Source organism: Zerene cesonia, chromosome 1 (assembly GCF_012273895.1).
Source record: "Zerene cesonia ecotype Mississippi chromosome 1, Zerene_cesonia_1.1, whole genome shotgun sequence".
NCBI lineage: Eukaryota > Metazoa > Arthropoda > Insecta > Lepidoptera > Pieridae > Zerene > Zerene cesonia.
Genome location: NC_052102.1, coordinates 3,022,735 through 3,038,788, shown reverse-complemented (window position 1 = coordinate 3,038,788; position 16,054 = coordinate 3,022,735). Strand labels below are relative to the sequence as shown.

General features: G+C 32.1%; 1 protein-coding gene across 1 annotated transcript; it reads left to right on the top strand.

The window, feature by feature from the left end:
• The first annotated feature begins 258 nt into the window (after positions 1–258).
• On the top strand, positions 259–15,853 carry LOC119829619 (retinaldehyde-binding protein 1). The gene is made up of 6 exons (XM_038352230.1): positions 259–408; positions 2,220–2,461; positions 8,349–8,505; positions 9,535–9,677; positions 14,716–14,877; positions 15,556–15,853. Exons 2-6 carry the CDS (start codon positions 2,234–2,236, stop codon positions 15,739–15,741), a joined length of 876 nt encoding a protein of 291 aa, XP_038208158.1. The 5' UTR covers positions 259–408; positions 2,220–2,233; the 3' UTR covers positions 15,742–15,853.
• The last annotated feature ends 201 nt before the right edge of the window (positions 15,854–16,054 follow it).

Here is a 16,054-nt window from a genome sequence, read left to right as displayed (position 1 = left end):
TAATTGTTGTTTAAATATTTGTTTATTTAGTTAAAACAAATTGTAAGTTTTGGAACTGAATAAGTTATTTCATACTTCGGAATATTGTTATTAATAATAAAATAAAATTAAAAACTGTTATGCCCATATAATATTGTGTAGGTAGGATTATGTTATGCCCATATTGAAGTGTTTAGTCGAAGGCTTTTGTCGCAGTGTTATCAAGCCGCACACATTTTCGACCTCTTCCACAAAGAGGCGCTAACAGACCGGCCCTCGGGGCACAAAGCGACTGCGTTATCAGGTGTCTATAAAACTGCGGCGGCGCAGCGCGCACGCGCATTCGCTCTACTCTTTCGCGCGTTGCACGATCGATTTCCCGCCCTTTGTTGTTTTCACCGGCGCGTGAGTTTCCACTACGCGTGTGAGGTTAGTGTTTTTCACAATATTCTGTTGATTTATACATGTGATTAAATCGGAATGTAAACTTTTCGTCCCCTTGTGTTGTGCTCGGTTTGTTTATATATATAAAATGTAAATTATATATGTGTACGTTTATTTATTGGATTTGTCTCTTTGTGTACAGCTAGATAATGCTTTAATAACAAATTAACAATTTCATTAATAGAGTGTTGCGTGAATGGTAAGCGATGTATTGTTGATGTTGTCCTTACATACGCCAATGTAAATGAAAGTGAAAAAAAAACTGTTCTTCAACATAGCGTACCTATACATTATGAACTATTTCATAAAAGCTAGTATAGTATTATATTACGCTTTATATATTATACGTCTTATATACGATAAACTACACGCTTCTTTCTTAAAAATAACAAAATAAGATTGATACGAATCCTTATCAGGTTGACGACAATATATTTTTAGAGCAATTGGTGCTTGCCAATACACCTGGTTATCTTAATTAATTGAAATTAAAATATAATTGCGTAACATTATAATTTATTATTGTTGCCAGCTTGACTCGATTAGGTAAATATAATGAAATGCATATTGTTTATTTGGCACACCGCAATACACTTACTGCCTCGTGTAAAGTTGAATGAACACTAAAAACATTATGTTATATAAATACCGTACCACATTATAATAACCGATAATATTTAAGAAATTGATATATTTAGGCATTAAATTTCATAATACCTATGTTTTTAGGGCTGGACATAATTTGCACTTTACACTTGCTGAAAAGTGGGTAATAACGTTAACTGTAACCAGACCACTCCCGTACATTTAATATTAGAGAGTAGTCAGTCACGAAATTAAGCGAAATAACTACAATTATTCTATATAATACTAGTAAAAAGGATATGGCATTATATTTTATTGTTATTGAAAGCAGTATTCAATTGAATTCTATATATTTTAGTAGCAATCAATGTACCTACAATTTATGTTTGGTGTTGGGTCAGTTTAGCGAATCGAACGTAAACGTGTCTAGAATATAAATATAGACCTTGCTATGTTACCATTGTCAACTAAAATCAATTGACGCAATGGTTATTATGCATAAATAACTTCTTAAACCCACTCAGGATGGTTAATCTCATAGAGTTCACATCAGGCTTCCTGATGTCAATATTGGATTATATTGATGACAAAATGTTGATTTGAATACAAACGTATTTAATTTCTTTTGTAACTTTCTTAATTATGTCGACATGATAGGATATATGTATTTTATTAACCAAAAAGGATTCAATAATACTCTTAGCTATACTAATATTATAAAACTGAGGAGTTAGTTTGTTTGTTTGTTTGAACGCACTAATCTCAGAAACTACTGGTCCGATTTGAAAAATTCTTTCAGTGTTAGATAGCCCATTTATTGAGGAAGGCTATATGTATACCACGAGCGAATCCGGGGCTGACCGCAAGTAATTAATATATTTCAACTATATACTGAAAAATACAAAAGCTTCTTGTACGAATACACAACAAATGTTTATTAATGCAACTGATAACTATACTCTCTTTAAACAAGGCGTTCTATAATTGTTTTCCATAGAAATCTAGTGACAATACTACGTACCTAATTATTACTGAAAACGAAATGGCAATATAACCGTGACCGACATTCATCTATCGAGTTTAATATTATGTGCTAATTTCGTCTTAGATCGAAGCAGAAATTAAACTAATTAATGTCATCTATTCAATAAACGTTTATTATTTATTTATTAAAAACTACTTTAAGTTATAAATATGTTTCATTATTGTAGGTACCGCTACCAAAATGACGTCAAATGAATTTAGGCTTGAACGAAATGTGGAGCTGTCACCTGAAACTAAAGCTATAGCCGAAAAGGAGCTGAGAGAGACACCAGAAAGAGTAAGAGAGGCTCTTGAAAGACTCAAGGAGTTACTTAAAGAAAACAAAGACATATATTTTGGTGAAGATGACGAGATTCTCACCATATTTTTGCGTCCCTGCAAATGGTATCCTGAGAGCGCATTGGCACTTGTGAGTACAATTTTAAACTCTGATTTAATTTGTTAGCAGGTTCGAATTTTTTAATTGTGTTTGAATGTTTTTTGATGTAGCCTATGTATGTATGTAACACCTGCCTACTCTGTAACAATTTAAATATGGAAGAGTTAAGCTTGTTTGTTTTTACGCAACAGTTCTATTGGACGTTGGCAGATGGAAATGTTTGAAAATGTTCCAGTGTTGTTATTTTCTTGAATTCTACGACATATTAAAGTTACTTCTATTTTGGTCATTATCAAATTGCGGTGCCACAAACCACATTTGTGTCAAAGTTACAATATTATTTCACCTTAGAGATATTTAAACACAATGAACTATTGAGAATAAATATTGCATAGCGATAATAAATGTATTGGCTATCTATAAGTTCAAAAGGACAATTAATGAAGGTTGAAAGAAATTAATTGATAATATGCCTTGTAATCAATTAGCTGGTGGTCTCTACTGGAATGCACAAAACGTTATCTTTAACGAAAAGTACATGATAGGTATATGCAAAATAATAATTGCTAGAGGTCTCTATTTATTAGAAAGCTTGGCCACTTTCATGAATATTATAGGGTATGAGAGAAACTAAACCGGATATATTTTCTTATAAAGTCCAGTGACTTGCATGTAATTTGTAAAATCGCATTACTTTCATAGGTTCAAATTAAAGCGCAAAATGTAATTACTGATCACTGCGAATCAAACATTAACTATGTATTACATAAAGTAAAAGAAATATATATCATCTGTAATCATTGCTTATGGTTAGAGATATTAGAGATATTTTCGATTTATGTTCCGTTGAAATTTGGTAAAAAGTATTATATATAATATATGTATAATTAAACCAATCATTTTAAAAAATATAGTATAGTTACTTAGGCAGCTTCTTTATGGATAACAAAATGATTACATAACAAGCGCAAAGAGAGGTGGGAAAGGAAAGATACAGAGATGGGCATTAGGACAATGTCAAAGGGCAACGCATATCGTAACACGATAGCGTTATCAGCGCCCTACGGTGACATCAGCGGATATTAATAAACTATGGACTCGGGAACATTATCGCTTCCTCTAGTCTATATCGTGTTGACGATGTGTTATCTAGCGTGATTATAGTGTTTACCCTCATTGTTAGATAGTTTTCCAGGAATAGCATTGGGATAGCTATTGCTAGGTCTACCTCTGGTTGAATGTGATATAGTAGATACAAATATTCTGCATTCAGTTATTTTTCATAAATTACAAAAAAGTTTTTGAAGATAACGATGAATATATTTATAAAAACGCTTTAAGATTTAGAATTAAGTCCTGACTTAATACTGTCATAGCAAAAATTTGAGCGTGTGTTGAGGTTTTTAATTTTAACGTATTCCAGTCGTTAAGGGCGATTGCAGTTTCTTCATCGCTAGTCCGGTTTAGAGGTTACCGACCCACTGTCAGTGCCCGTCTTATTAAATAACCTGATATTAAAGTTTACCTTCGGCGTTAAGCACCAGTAACCCTTTGAAAGTGTGTATATTAACATGAATATATTATTATATAAAATAAACTAAATACATACGATTAATCATAAGACTGCATATAGATAATGTAAGGCGCGTTTAATGTGTATATTAAATAAGTTTACAAAATTCGTGCGTGCCATGCAGTGGAGTCATCTGTCAATGCTTATCTTTATTTTTTGGCCAAATGATTTATCAAAAAGTGTGTCAAGAAAAAAAGGTCACAGATTGCAAATCGCGTGCGTTGACATTGCCGAGTCAATGACGTATTATGTTAACAATAAGGTATGATAAATAAATGTTCTTATAAACCTATATAAACATCGACCTATATTACATGCGGAAGATTTACACATACAATACATTACCGTCAGAATTCAGAATAATAAAGTCTTAGAGAAAACCACTTCTCAAGGCTGTGCGATTATGCAGTTAGTGTGTTTATGTATATTACAAATCATTTTAGCTATTTGCTTTAATACACATACCTACTATATCACGTTGGGTTAATAAATACAAATAACTGATATTAAGAAGCTATAATGTAGGCTTGTACACGCATAATGTTTACAAATGTATATGCCTTAAAGTATTTCATAAAAATATATTTTAAACTATGTTGTGTATCAGAAACAAAATTATATGGGTTATACTTTTCTATCAAAAAGGTCTGGGGCGGTGGTACCATTCCACATCCTAATGACAACAATTCCATAATCAAACACAAGATAATCACGCCAAATCGGTTAAAAAACAACGGAGCAATAAAGTCAATTAAATATTATAAATGTTTTATTCTTTAAATATTTAGAACTTTACAACTCTATTAAAATCTAAATATTTTTCAAAAAAATAATAATAATCATATTTTTATCTTAATGAATCTTAAAGGATGTTGTTGACAAGAAAACACGATTAGTTGAGCTAATATAGACACAAAAGTATCGACATTCCTTATCTGACGCTGATAACAGTTGACCGAGGTTTGTATGATAAATATCTGGATCCGGTTTTCTGCTAAACATATATCTACACAACAAAGGAAATTGTGACTTTTTCATTTTACAATCAATGTCATATCAACGCACGACTATTCCACTATGGTAACTTTGCGATGCGTATTCAATGTTAAGGCCAATTTTTATTGTTAATTTAAAAGAGAACAAAATCGAGAGTTATAAAATTACACACTGCTTAATTGTTGGCACTGTAACTTTATTATTATTTCAATAAAAACATTTAGTGGTTAATAAACTTTTTCAATAGTGCAGGAACTTAAAAATATAAGTAAGATGACTGTCGGTAAACAATTGTTCAGGAAGACCTTCAAAGTTACAATTTTTAAATATTGAACGGTAAATGTTTGTTTACTTGGACGCCGGGTTTCAAATAATTTGCACTGTCAATACTTGTATGTATATGCATAATTATTAACATAGCTACGTAGTTATTTTGTGAAGTGCGTATTGCATACCTGTCAGTATGATACATACTCTCGTCCTTTGTTTTGTTTATTTAACCTTTCTAATGAACACTTTATTTTTTTATATACCGACGTAAATTAAACGCAGATACGCGTATCGTTTCGTCATATAAATTATAATGTTGGATTGATTGTTCGATTTCGATCACGTAGATAATCGTGAAGCCGTCTTTTGAATGTATAAAGACAGACATATTATTTTGGCTTTGTACGAGGTTGGTTACCCCAAGCGAAGAGGTTTTCCGTTCGACAACTTTTTGTTGCGGTCGCATATTACTTGGCATATAACCACTGATTACTAAATAGTTATCATGTGACTAAGATGGCTCGCTGAATAAACAATAGTTTTTTTTAAAACGAATATTCACTTAATGTTCAACAATAAAAGCTCTTTCTTCTGTCTTTAACAAAAAATCGTCTACAATTTGAAAACTATGAAATATTACTGTGCATTACATACATACATTTTTTAATATTATTATTTTGTAACATGAACGAATTGAGACAGTGTTTTATTTCGTGTTCTAGTTATTCGTATAGGCAGCGGCTAAGGAGCAATTATATGAAATAACTTGGAGATTGGGCAAGCGTTGCGTCTCACAGCCGAGACCAGTGAGTGTACGTGCTCCGAGTTGACTTGCATATTCGCAATCAGACATTAACCTGACACTCCTTGTGCAATAGTCCGACTAGTCCATGCTTCTTTGGGCACACTTATAATAACAGTAATATAAAAATATTGCGAGTAATGACACTGATTATGTCATGTCATAGAGATCCCAACGACTTATTGAGTTGAAGGAGAATGCTATTTCACATTTGTTTATATGTATAGTATATATTAAGTAGGAAAAGATGAAGTTGTAGATTAAAAGTCAACAACTGACAGATAATATCATGTTCAATATGGGCTTGTCTGCCGCAAGCTTATTTCTGCCGCCTAGAAAATAAGATGCACTCATCAGATTTCTTATAACTTGTGCAGAAGCACTTTATTCATTTTCGCTGCAAGTTTTTTTGCCGACTTGACATGATTTTTTTTCATATAAATTTACGGGTAGTTATAATATAATTGATACAAAACGTTTCCAATATGCGCACATTTTGTGTAATGGCTCTAATGACGTAATGTTATGACAAGGTTTCCTCTGAGTAAATTAACTCAAAATTGACCTTATAACAGTAACTTCGTTCAACGCCGCTTGATAATGATAAAAATCATAAAGGTCCTTGTGTTAATATGTGCTTTATGTATTGTGTCTGTATGATGTTTACTGGAATGATTAACTAGAAGCTTATTGAAACAATTGCGATAAAACGTTTACAAACGAATAAGATACAATGTTGCTAAATTACAATTGAAAACTATTGTCTTTGCATTATAAAATGTAACACGAGAAAAAACGAACATAAATGTTGTATTTGCAAAAGATGCAGTGCTATAAATCAGTAAGGCTTTGTAATGTGGTAGTAAAATATGTTTTATGTAAAACTACACAGTTCACCTTCGCCCTTCGCCCCTCACTAACATAAATTACCCCGCGGTAGTTTTCATTGTATTGTTACGATCGTATATTATCGAAACTAACGAGGAAATGAGGCACATTATGTTTTGCCAACGAATGTAAACTGAACATTATTATGATAACAAGATTGAATTGCGATTGTAGAGTATCAACTATCAGTTTCAAAAGAATTCTCCAGAATATGATACATGAGATGTGTAGGTATTTTAACATTATTGTTCAGGTACATTCGTACACGGTCGTAGTCAGATTTCAGTTATGTACAACTAAAAGTCTATAAAATATATATAGCCATAAAAAAAGGTTCCACAAGAATAATGTGAGTTCTTTATCGAGCAGTGGATCGCTAAAGGATGTGCCTTTATCTATATATATAAAATTCTCGTGTCACAGTTTTCGTTGCCATACTCCTCCGAAACGGCTTGACCGATTCCTCTGAAATTTGGTAAGCATATTGGGTAGGTCTGAGAATCGGCCAACATCTATTTTTTATCCCGATATTCCTACGGGATACGGACTTACGCGGGTGAAACCGCGGGGCGCAGCTAGTCTAATATATAAAATTCTCGTGTCACAGTTTTCGTTGCCAAACTCCTCCGAAACGGCTGGACCGATTCTTATGAAATTTTGTGTGCATATTGGGTATGTGTGAGAATCGGCTAACATCTATTTTTCATACCCCTAAAGGATAAGAGTAAGGCAGAACAGCGTTTGCCGGGTCTGCTAGTAATCTATAATATATTACTAGATATTGGCTAAATAAGAAAAAAAAACATCATTGAGACAAGTCGCATACATTTAATTTTAAAGCAGTATAGAATAAGTATACGTGATTCAGAATATGATTTTAATTGATATAGTGAACCTTTTCAGTGCGTAAGCAATGTTGCAATTTGTTTCTTAAGAACATAATTTGTATAATGATCGTGATTTTATCTTTAAAACTCACAATCTTAAGAGAAACATGAATATTTTCAAAATCTACGTGTAAAATATTCGGTTGCAAAGTCGTCCTCGCAAATGGACCAGCAATTTACATACTATTAGTTATTCGATTGAGATTGTGAATACAAATTAGCAGTTTCATAAGTCAAAGTAAGGAACGTAATTCAGAAGTAGGTAGTTTTGAAAGAACTGTGAGTGCCATTCGTTAGACAACACAATAGGTTGAAATTATCAATGATAATTATTCATATGAAGAAGTAACTAGATTTCTATCTCACATGTGTTTGACAACACATTCCATCATATGGCTGAATATTGCATATAAATATTGTGAAGGTATCTAAATTTAGTATTTGCGTACAGGACCATCTAAGTTGTATTTCTTGATACTTACATAACATCGATCTTTGTAGATGCGGCGAGTAGCTGACTTTAAGAAAGAAAATGCTTGCTTGTTGGACGGTTTACTGCCTGAACATGAAATGGATGCTTTCCTAGACCACAAAGTCGTTAACGTGCTAAAGGGACGTGACCACAAGGGCAGAAGAGTACTTATCGTTAATGTTGGAGGTAAGCGTTTTATGTAGTAGTATTATATAAATCCAAGTATATTGCACTGAAATAACAGTTTTGTTGTTCAATAAAATGGACATAAGATAAGGTAATTTGACGATAGGGTAGGAGGTTACGAAAAAAATTATGTGCAGAAACAAATTATGAAACAATTATCAAAACATTGAGTTAAATTAATGGTATAACGTTAAAACTCAAATATTATTATATCGGTTTTATAACATCGATTGCTATAAAATACCGGCAATATTTATGTCAGTAGCGTCTTCAAAACGTGGTATATAGTGGTTTACCCTTTGAGCTCATAAATCCAGCATTACGCTCATAAAAAACGCATTATATTTATATGAATAATCTTCATAATTGAGCAGATAGTATTACAACTGATAAAGAATTGCTGCGCAGGCGTTGAGCAAACGGATTGTGTAAACCATCTTTATTGTTCTTGTTTATAATTCATTTGAAAGATGCGTGCATTTATTTATGTACTCAAAGATAAACTATGGGCAACAAAGTGTCAATTACTTAAGCATTAAATTCTGTTTCCACGATATAAAAGACAGTTGATCATGTGGGTCTCAATATTGTTATATTGAAGACTAGCTGCGCCCCGCGTTTTTATCCGCGTTAGTCCGTATCCCGTAGGAATATCGGGATAAAACGTTTCTTATATGTTATTTGCGTGAAAGAGCAACAAACACACATCCTTACAAACTTTCGCATTTATAATATTTGTAGGATAGGATGTGAAGATAAGAAATATTAAACCCATATGAAAATTAATGCCTTTTTGCTTAGGTAACTACTTATAACGTTGAAGTAGGGACTGGTGATGTATACATGACAATTGGTTTTATGGTGAGCTGTAATTGCGCATGTTTTTCTTACAGCAGTTTCAAAGGACGTAAAATTTAAGCATATAGACACACAGACGGCGAAAAGCGACTTTGTCTTATACTCTGTTGGATTTCCAGCAGAGTATATTTACACCTATGTATTTGTGTAATTGGTGTTTTATTTCCTTAGGCTCGTGGGATCCAAAGAAAGTGAATGCTGATCAGCTATTTAGGCTATTCTACTTAATTCATGAAGCGGCCATGTTGGAGCCAGAGTCGCAGGTTCGAGGGACAGTCGTTGTTATGGACTTCCACAATATGGGTTGGAGTCAGGTATGTGATTGTATCTGTTAATTATCCATACTATTTAAGGCCCACGCTTATTTTCGGGACAATTTTAAGAACTTATATTGCTAAAAGTCAGAATATTGTCATAGTGTCATTACCGTAAAAATAATCAGGTAATTCAACACATTAGTTTAAAAAAATTTAATATGAGTGCATCAATAACTGTGGTTGATAAAAAATTGGCACGTGCAAAATTGAATTCATTAAAAACTAATGTATGTAATTTGTACAAAATAGTTATTAGTTAGCACATAGTACGCGATAATAACTAGGACATAGAGCAAACTGTATGTACTTATGTAACCGCGATAATTTACGGTTTCAAGAAACATTATACGCGTATTGACCAATACATCTTAATGAGGCTTATACTTTATATAATTTCTAACAGGTTTTAATGCTGACTTATCTTATAATTAATCACATTATTAGTTTTACAAGTTATTAGTGTGATACAACAGATTAATACAGTTAAAAGTCGTCAATCAGTCTAGACCTCTATTGTAATGCTATTTGCTTTACTTGAACATAACAATTGTGGTTTTTTAATGTCATTTAACGTCTGAGACTGTTCGAAAGCAATTTTCTTCATCAATGTTGTAACGCAAAATTTAATACCATATGTGGTCGTATATAAGAACTGGCTTTACGCTCGCGGCTTTGTCGCGCCGACGGGAAGGAAATTCCCGTACACCGTAGCAAAAAGTTGCCCATGTCACTCTCTTGATGACAAATATTTCCATGTACAAAAACAAAGCATAAAATCATTTCATTGGGATGTTAAAATAAAAGCTAACAAATAAACAATATCGTATTTATATTAGTTAGGATAGTAAGGATTTATCTAATTTTCATAGCCAATAACAGTGCAGTGAGACAACGGACAATACTTCTACTTTTGAAGGATATTGATTATATATGCGCAGATTATCTTAAAACAGGCTGACAAATCTCAATACAAATAATTCAAATCAGAATAAAATCGACAGTAAAGAGTCAATAAACTCTTAATTATAAGAAAGTCATTACGTTGCTCAAAGTTTGCCAATGATTATGTTATTCAACAATTTTGAACATTATTTCCTTACTAATAGAGTTTGAGATTATTAGCTGTATTTTTTGGCATCAATGTTCAAGTGCCTAAAACACAGTTGTGGGTCGAATCGTTACGTAGGACGATTATCATTGCATTTGAATGATTTAAATGTATTCAAAGAAACACGTGGATTCGCACCAATACTAAATTGCTACGGTCCAATAATTTCCATCCTTGCTATTAGGGTAAAATCTAAATTCCTCTTTAAAATAAGCAATTAATTTTATTCAGCTTTTAAGCGTGAATGAAACAGTATATGAAAGTTATTGTGAAAAACTGTAATAACTCTTGCAGTATCGTAAATGACAATCGTGTTATTGTTGTGATCATTTGTAATCGTAAGTTGCAAAACTACGGTTTAGAATAACAACGACAAGTTTTTCGAGCTACTATAATCGAGTTCACATTTGAAATCGCCAGTTAGGTATCTAATGAATATAATTTTTTACTTAATTCAAAACAGAAATATCTTAATCCTATTTTATTTCTATTTGGACATTTTAAGCATGTTCAATGATCGAAATATATGTAAGTTTATGTATAATATATTAATTAAAAGCGATGATATCGGGAATTTTGTAACATTTGACGTATGAAATACATTTGGCATTGCCATAGCGAGCCATGCATAATTTATTACATCAATGTTTTAGATAAATATAACAGCTACACGTGTTGTCTACGCATTACATAAATATTGTTGAACTGAAAGCGTAGACCATACATATATAATCTAGGACTGCAAGTCTCGTGTAAAATATGGTTTATCGGCAGTTTTGTTTCCACTGTATACTAATAATGTGTCTATTTTGTTGGTACATTCTGAATTAATTCAGTATAAAATGTATTAAACATTTAATCATAAAAAATGTATGTTAATTAATGTAAAAACGACACGCGCATTTTAACTGAATGTACATTAAATACGGATTTAGCATTAATTTAAAAGAGTAAATAACGTAACTATGAAAGTATTTTTTGTTTTATAATGTTATACTTATTTTTAGTATAAATATTTGCAGATCTTGTTTCATTGCGTATAGTACCTGTTATAATTACCTATTTATTACTTTGATTTCTAATAATTATATTCGATAGTTCATTATAGATACATTGATCATTTAGCTATAGATTAATACATTCAGAAATTAAAAACGTGGGGAGACTGAGGCAGTCTCCCCGTGACCACGCTCGCTGTAAAGTGTTCGAAAATACGGGTTAATAATATAATGAATAAATCGCGTTTAAAATGCGTTAAGTTTTTAATTTCTAAATGTATAATACTCACGTAAAATCAAACACAAGAAAATATTAGATTAATACATTATATTTTTCTAGAAGTTACAGAAATTGGTGTACTGCCAACTTGCTAAACTGTGTTGATAACAAAATACAACAATTAAAAAGAAAACAACACCTCTGCACGTTCTTTGTTTTTGTGAGTCATACTCGGTCCTTGACAAAACATTTAGGTGGAGTAAAGTACAATAATTACACAGTAGGCATGAGGGGAACAAAGATAGGTACAAAGTACTCTGAAATGTTCCTTCCATTGTTCTTATATCTCTTTGTTGGGCGTGTTACAAAGAGTTATTAATATATTGATTGTTATTAAATCCATATGGGATAAAAAACGATAACTTAATTTCTATCATATTCGTCATAATGTGTCTGAATGGAATTTATGAACAGGATCTCTGATAAGAAACTATTATCACAAATAACATTGACTGATTAGTGTTTTTTAGATTAGCTTTTATCAAATTATGAAGCAATCAAATCGTAATAAAAATATCCATATTTATATTACTCATTATTATATGATTTACAATGATTATGACAATTTTTTGTACTTTCTTCTAATAGCGTGTAAAAATGCTCTGCAAACTACTTAACTATTACGTATTACTTTTTTAAATAAAATCAATACATTTTAACGAGCAATTAATTTGTTCTTAGTCTTTGTACAAAACTAAACTTATATGTAAATTTGAACTACATTCTTAACGAAGATTATTGTGGCTTCATCAACCGACATAAAAAAGGAGGAGTTTATCGATTCGACTGTCTATTTTTGTATTTGTTACTTCATAACTTTTTACTGGGTCAACCGATTCTTACGATTCTTTGCAAGCTGGTGCCTACTGTGCTTTATTTAAAATGAATAGTATATATGAATATTAAAACCTAAAACTTACCATTTTATGGCTAGTTCTGATAATTTGAAGGCGGTTCGGTTGTTAAAAATAATTACTTACAAAACAATCTAAACGGCGTTATTTAGTTCAAAACACATCTCCACTAAATCTCTCCTTAAACGGTTAACCTTCAACCAAATCACGTAGCTAATAAAGCATTAGATCTAAGGTCCCGAATGTAAGGTACAATGAGCGCGCTGTTTAATTTCAAGCCACGTTCAAGCAATTGTAATCTGACATTTGGACAAAAACTGTATACGAATTAAAATCCCGTTAACTTTCCAAGTATCGGACGGCTGGGAAGTGTATTTGAATAAAGACCGGAAGGAAAATACAATTTGTCTCAGGGTTTCACTCTGAGGGTCCTCACGTCCGAGGCTGCGTTTGATTATTCTGCAGATGCCTCTGATATGGAATATATTACGGAATTACAAAAACAATACATGACGCTTTGTGGATCGTGGATTTAATTGATTTCCTTTCCGTGTTTAATTTATTTGTAATTGTTAAATTGCTTTAATTCTTTTATAAAAAAGCATTACTAAAGACTGTGTGTTAATGAAGTTATTCACAACGTCAGTTGTTTTTGTGAATACACTTAATTCGTTTGACACTAAACTAATTCAGGTAAACTAAGTTCACCGCTCTAGTTATGTAAAACAGTTGTTCTAACAAAATACGTTATTATTTAAAAGTTATCGATTGACTGAAAATATTATGTTAGGACGTAGAACTTATATTCTATGCCCCTACATGGCAGTTTAATACTCTCATTGATATATTTTTCTGTTTTCATCGTCGCAGATAAACACCATCGTTCAAATATTTTTTATCTAAATAATATACTAATATTGTATTTAAACATCCGTTCAATGTTGTGCAAGGAAGTGGATTTTTCTTGCAAAACTAAGGACGGCGATAAACACGTTTTCTGAGCTAATCTCAAACTCCAATACCTATGGCCTAGGCATTAGCCTCAATTCGTCACAATATTATTTAAAAAAATAATTGTCTACAAATATGTAATCCTAGCTACTATAGTCATCAGGGCGAAGTAAGGGTTAATTAATATTCATATATACTATTCCTTTTAAATAAAGGTATAACTACGATAATCATATTTGTTTTTGTATTGTCATCCTGGCTTGAAGTTTCTGGAAGCACGTATAGATAATATGAATTACTATGGCAATGAAATAACTTTGTATAGCCGATTGATAAAGTTGCATTCATTTTAATCTAATCACTTATTTACATACATTAAATGTTCAACTAAACAACATTGCATAAGTGTAACAATAATCAGTGGAAGGTTTCAGTGATTAGTATCTTTAACCTATAAAATAAAATCTTGAGCAACCATGTCCGGTTATTATCTAAAAAGCCATGCAATATAATGTCGGCGATAAACTTTATCGGTCAAGATGTCTAGCGGAAAATATGTAATTATTTTTGACGTTCGAAATACATTCTAGTCACCTAGTTTATCAGCATCTAGATAAAAAGAATGCTTAATTTTTGCTAGAATCTTTAAGAAAAAAAAAAATACGGAACAACATGTTATTGTCTCATGAATTATCGTAAAGATACCAACTTAAATTTTTATTCTAACTTTGAGCTTTACATTAATTTGTTCAAGTGATTTAACCTTTTTTATCTAACTGTACCGACACAGACTATTTAATCATGATTGTATGCGGTATTTTAAGTGAGTTTATGTTTTTTCCAGACTATGGGGTTGACGCCATCTTTCTCTAAGCGTTTGTTAACATTCATCCAAGATGCGATGCCTTTGCGGCTCAAGGAAGTCCACTTCGTTAAGGAGCCTATGATTTTCAATGTTGTATGGAAGATGTTCAAGCCCCTGATTAGGGAAAAACTAAAGAATAGGGTGAGTTTTGTCACGTGTTTTTGTAATGCTGTACAGATTTTACAATACTGTGTTTATTTGAAATAATTCCTAGGAATACTGAATAAAGGTATTCATTGAAGGCCGCGATTTTTGTTGAACAGTGTGTGGAACTAGTAAATAATGTATTATATGTAAAATGTATATTTATTATACGTAAATGCTAGGTGGCTAATATGTCACTTATCTACTCTAATATTTAATAAGATAAACTTTTGTATTTTTGTATGATTTTAACGTTTTCACGCAAAAACGAATGTTCAAAAATTGTTTCACCACAAACAGGTTTTATACTCGTATGTACCACGGGCGAGACCCGGGCGAACAGCTAGTTCGAATATATATTCTTATATTACTTAACAGTATAAATCAACCAAAGCAAAGGCTATAATATATAATATAAATAAATTATGATTTATATACAGTGTTAAGATATGAATGTAGGTATTATTTTTTTAGACAATGGTTATGCATTACAATTTAGTCACGTTGATGTTGTTGCTCGATCTATATACAGGAGGCAACCTAGACAAACCTCGTTTGTCTATACTGATTAAATGTCTGGTATTTACAGTGAATGATATGAAGACAATAAGTTTTTAAAATCCCAAATATAAATATTAGTACATCTAAAATTAATAAGAGTAATTAATATTCCAGATATTCTTCCACGGCTCCAAGATGTCGTCGCTCCACAAGCACATGGACGCGTCGCACTTGCCGGCGGACTACGGCGGCGAGCTGCCCGCCATAGACTACTCCGGGGCCGACTGGTATCCCGTCATCAACGACATCCTGCCCCACATCCACAACTGGAACTCGTACGGATATGTCGAGAACAAGTAACGCTAATAGCTTCCGGCAGATAATTTGAACATTTAATATTGTACATCGCTGAGCCAATGGCGTTGTCTATTTTTTTTCTCGCAACACCATTGGTGCCTTGTACCGTCTTGTCGAAGAGATTCGCAGTGAACTGTATTCTTTAAATGTCAATGTTCAAAATATTTGCTCATAATTATACCGAGATCAGAAATTTGTAGATAGATAGTCGAATGAACCGAATCACTGAACCGTAAATTAATTAATCATATCATGTTATTTTATATTATCCATGTAATATTAAGGAAATAATTTTATATTGCCCGGTTGATATAAT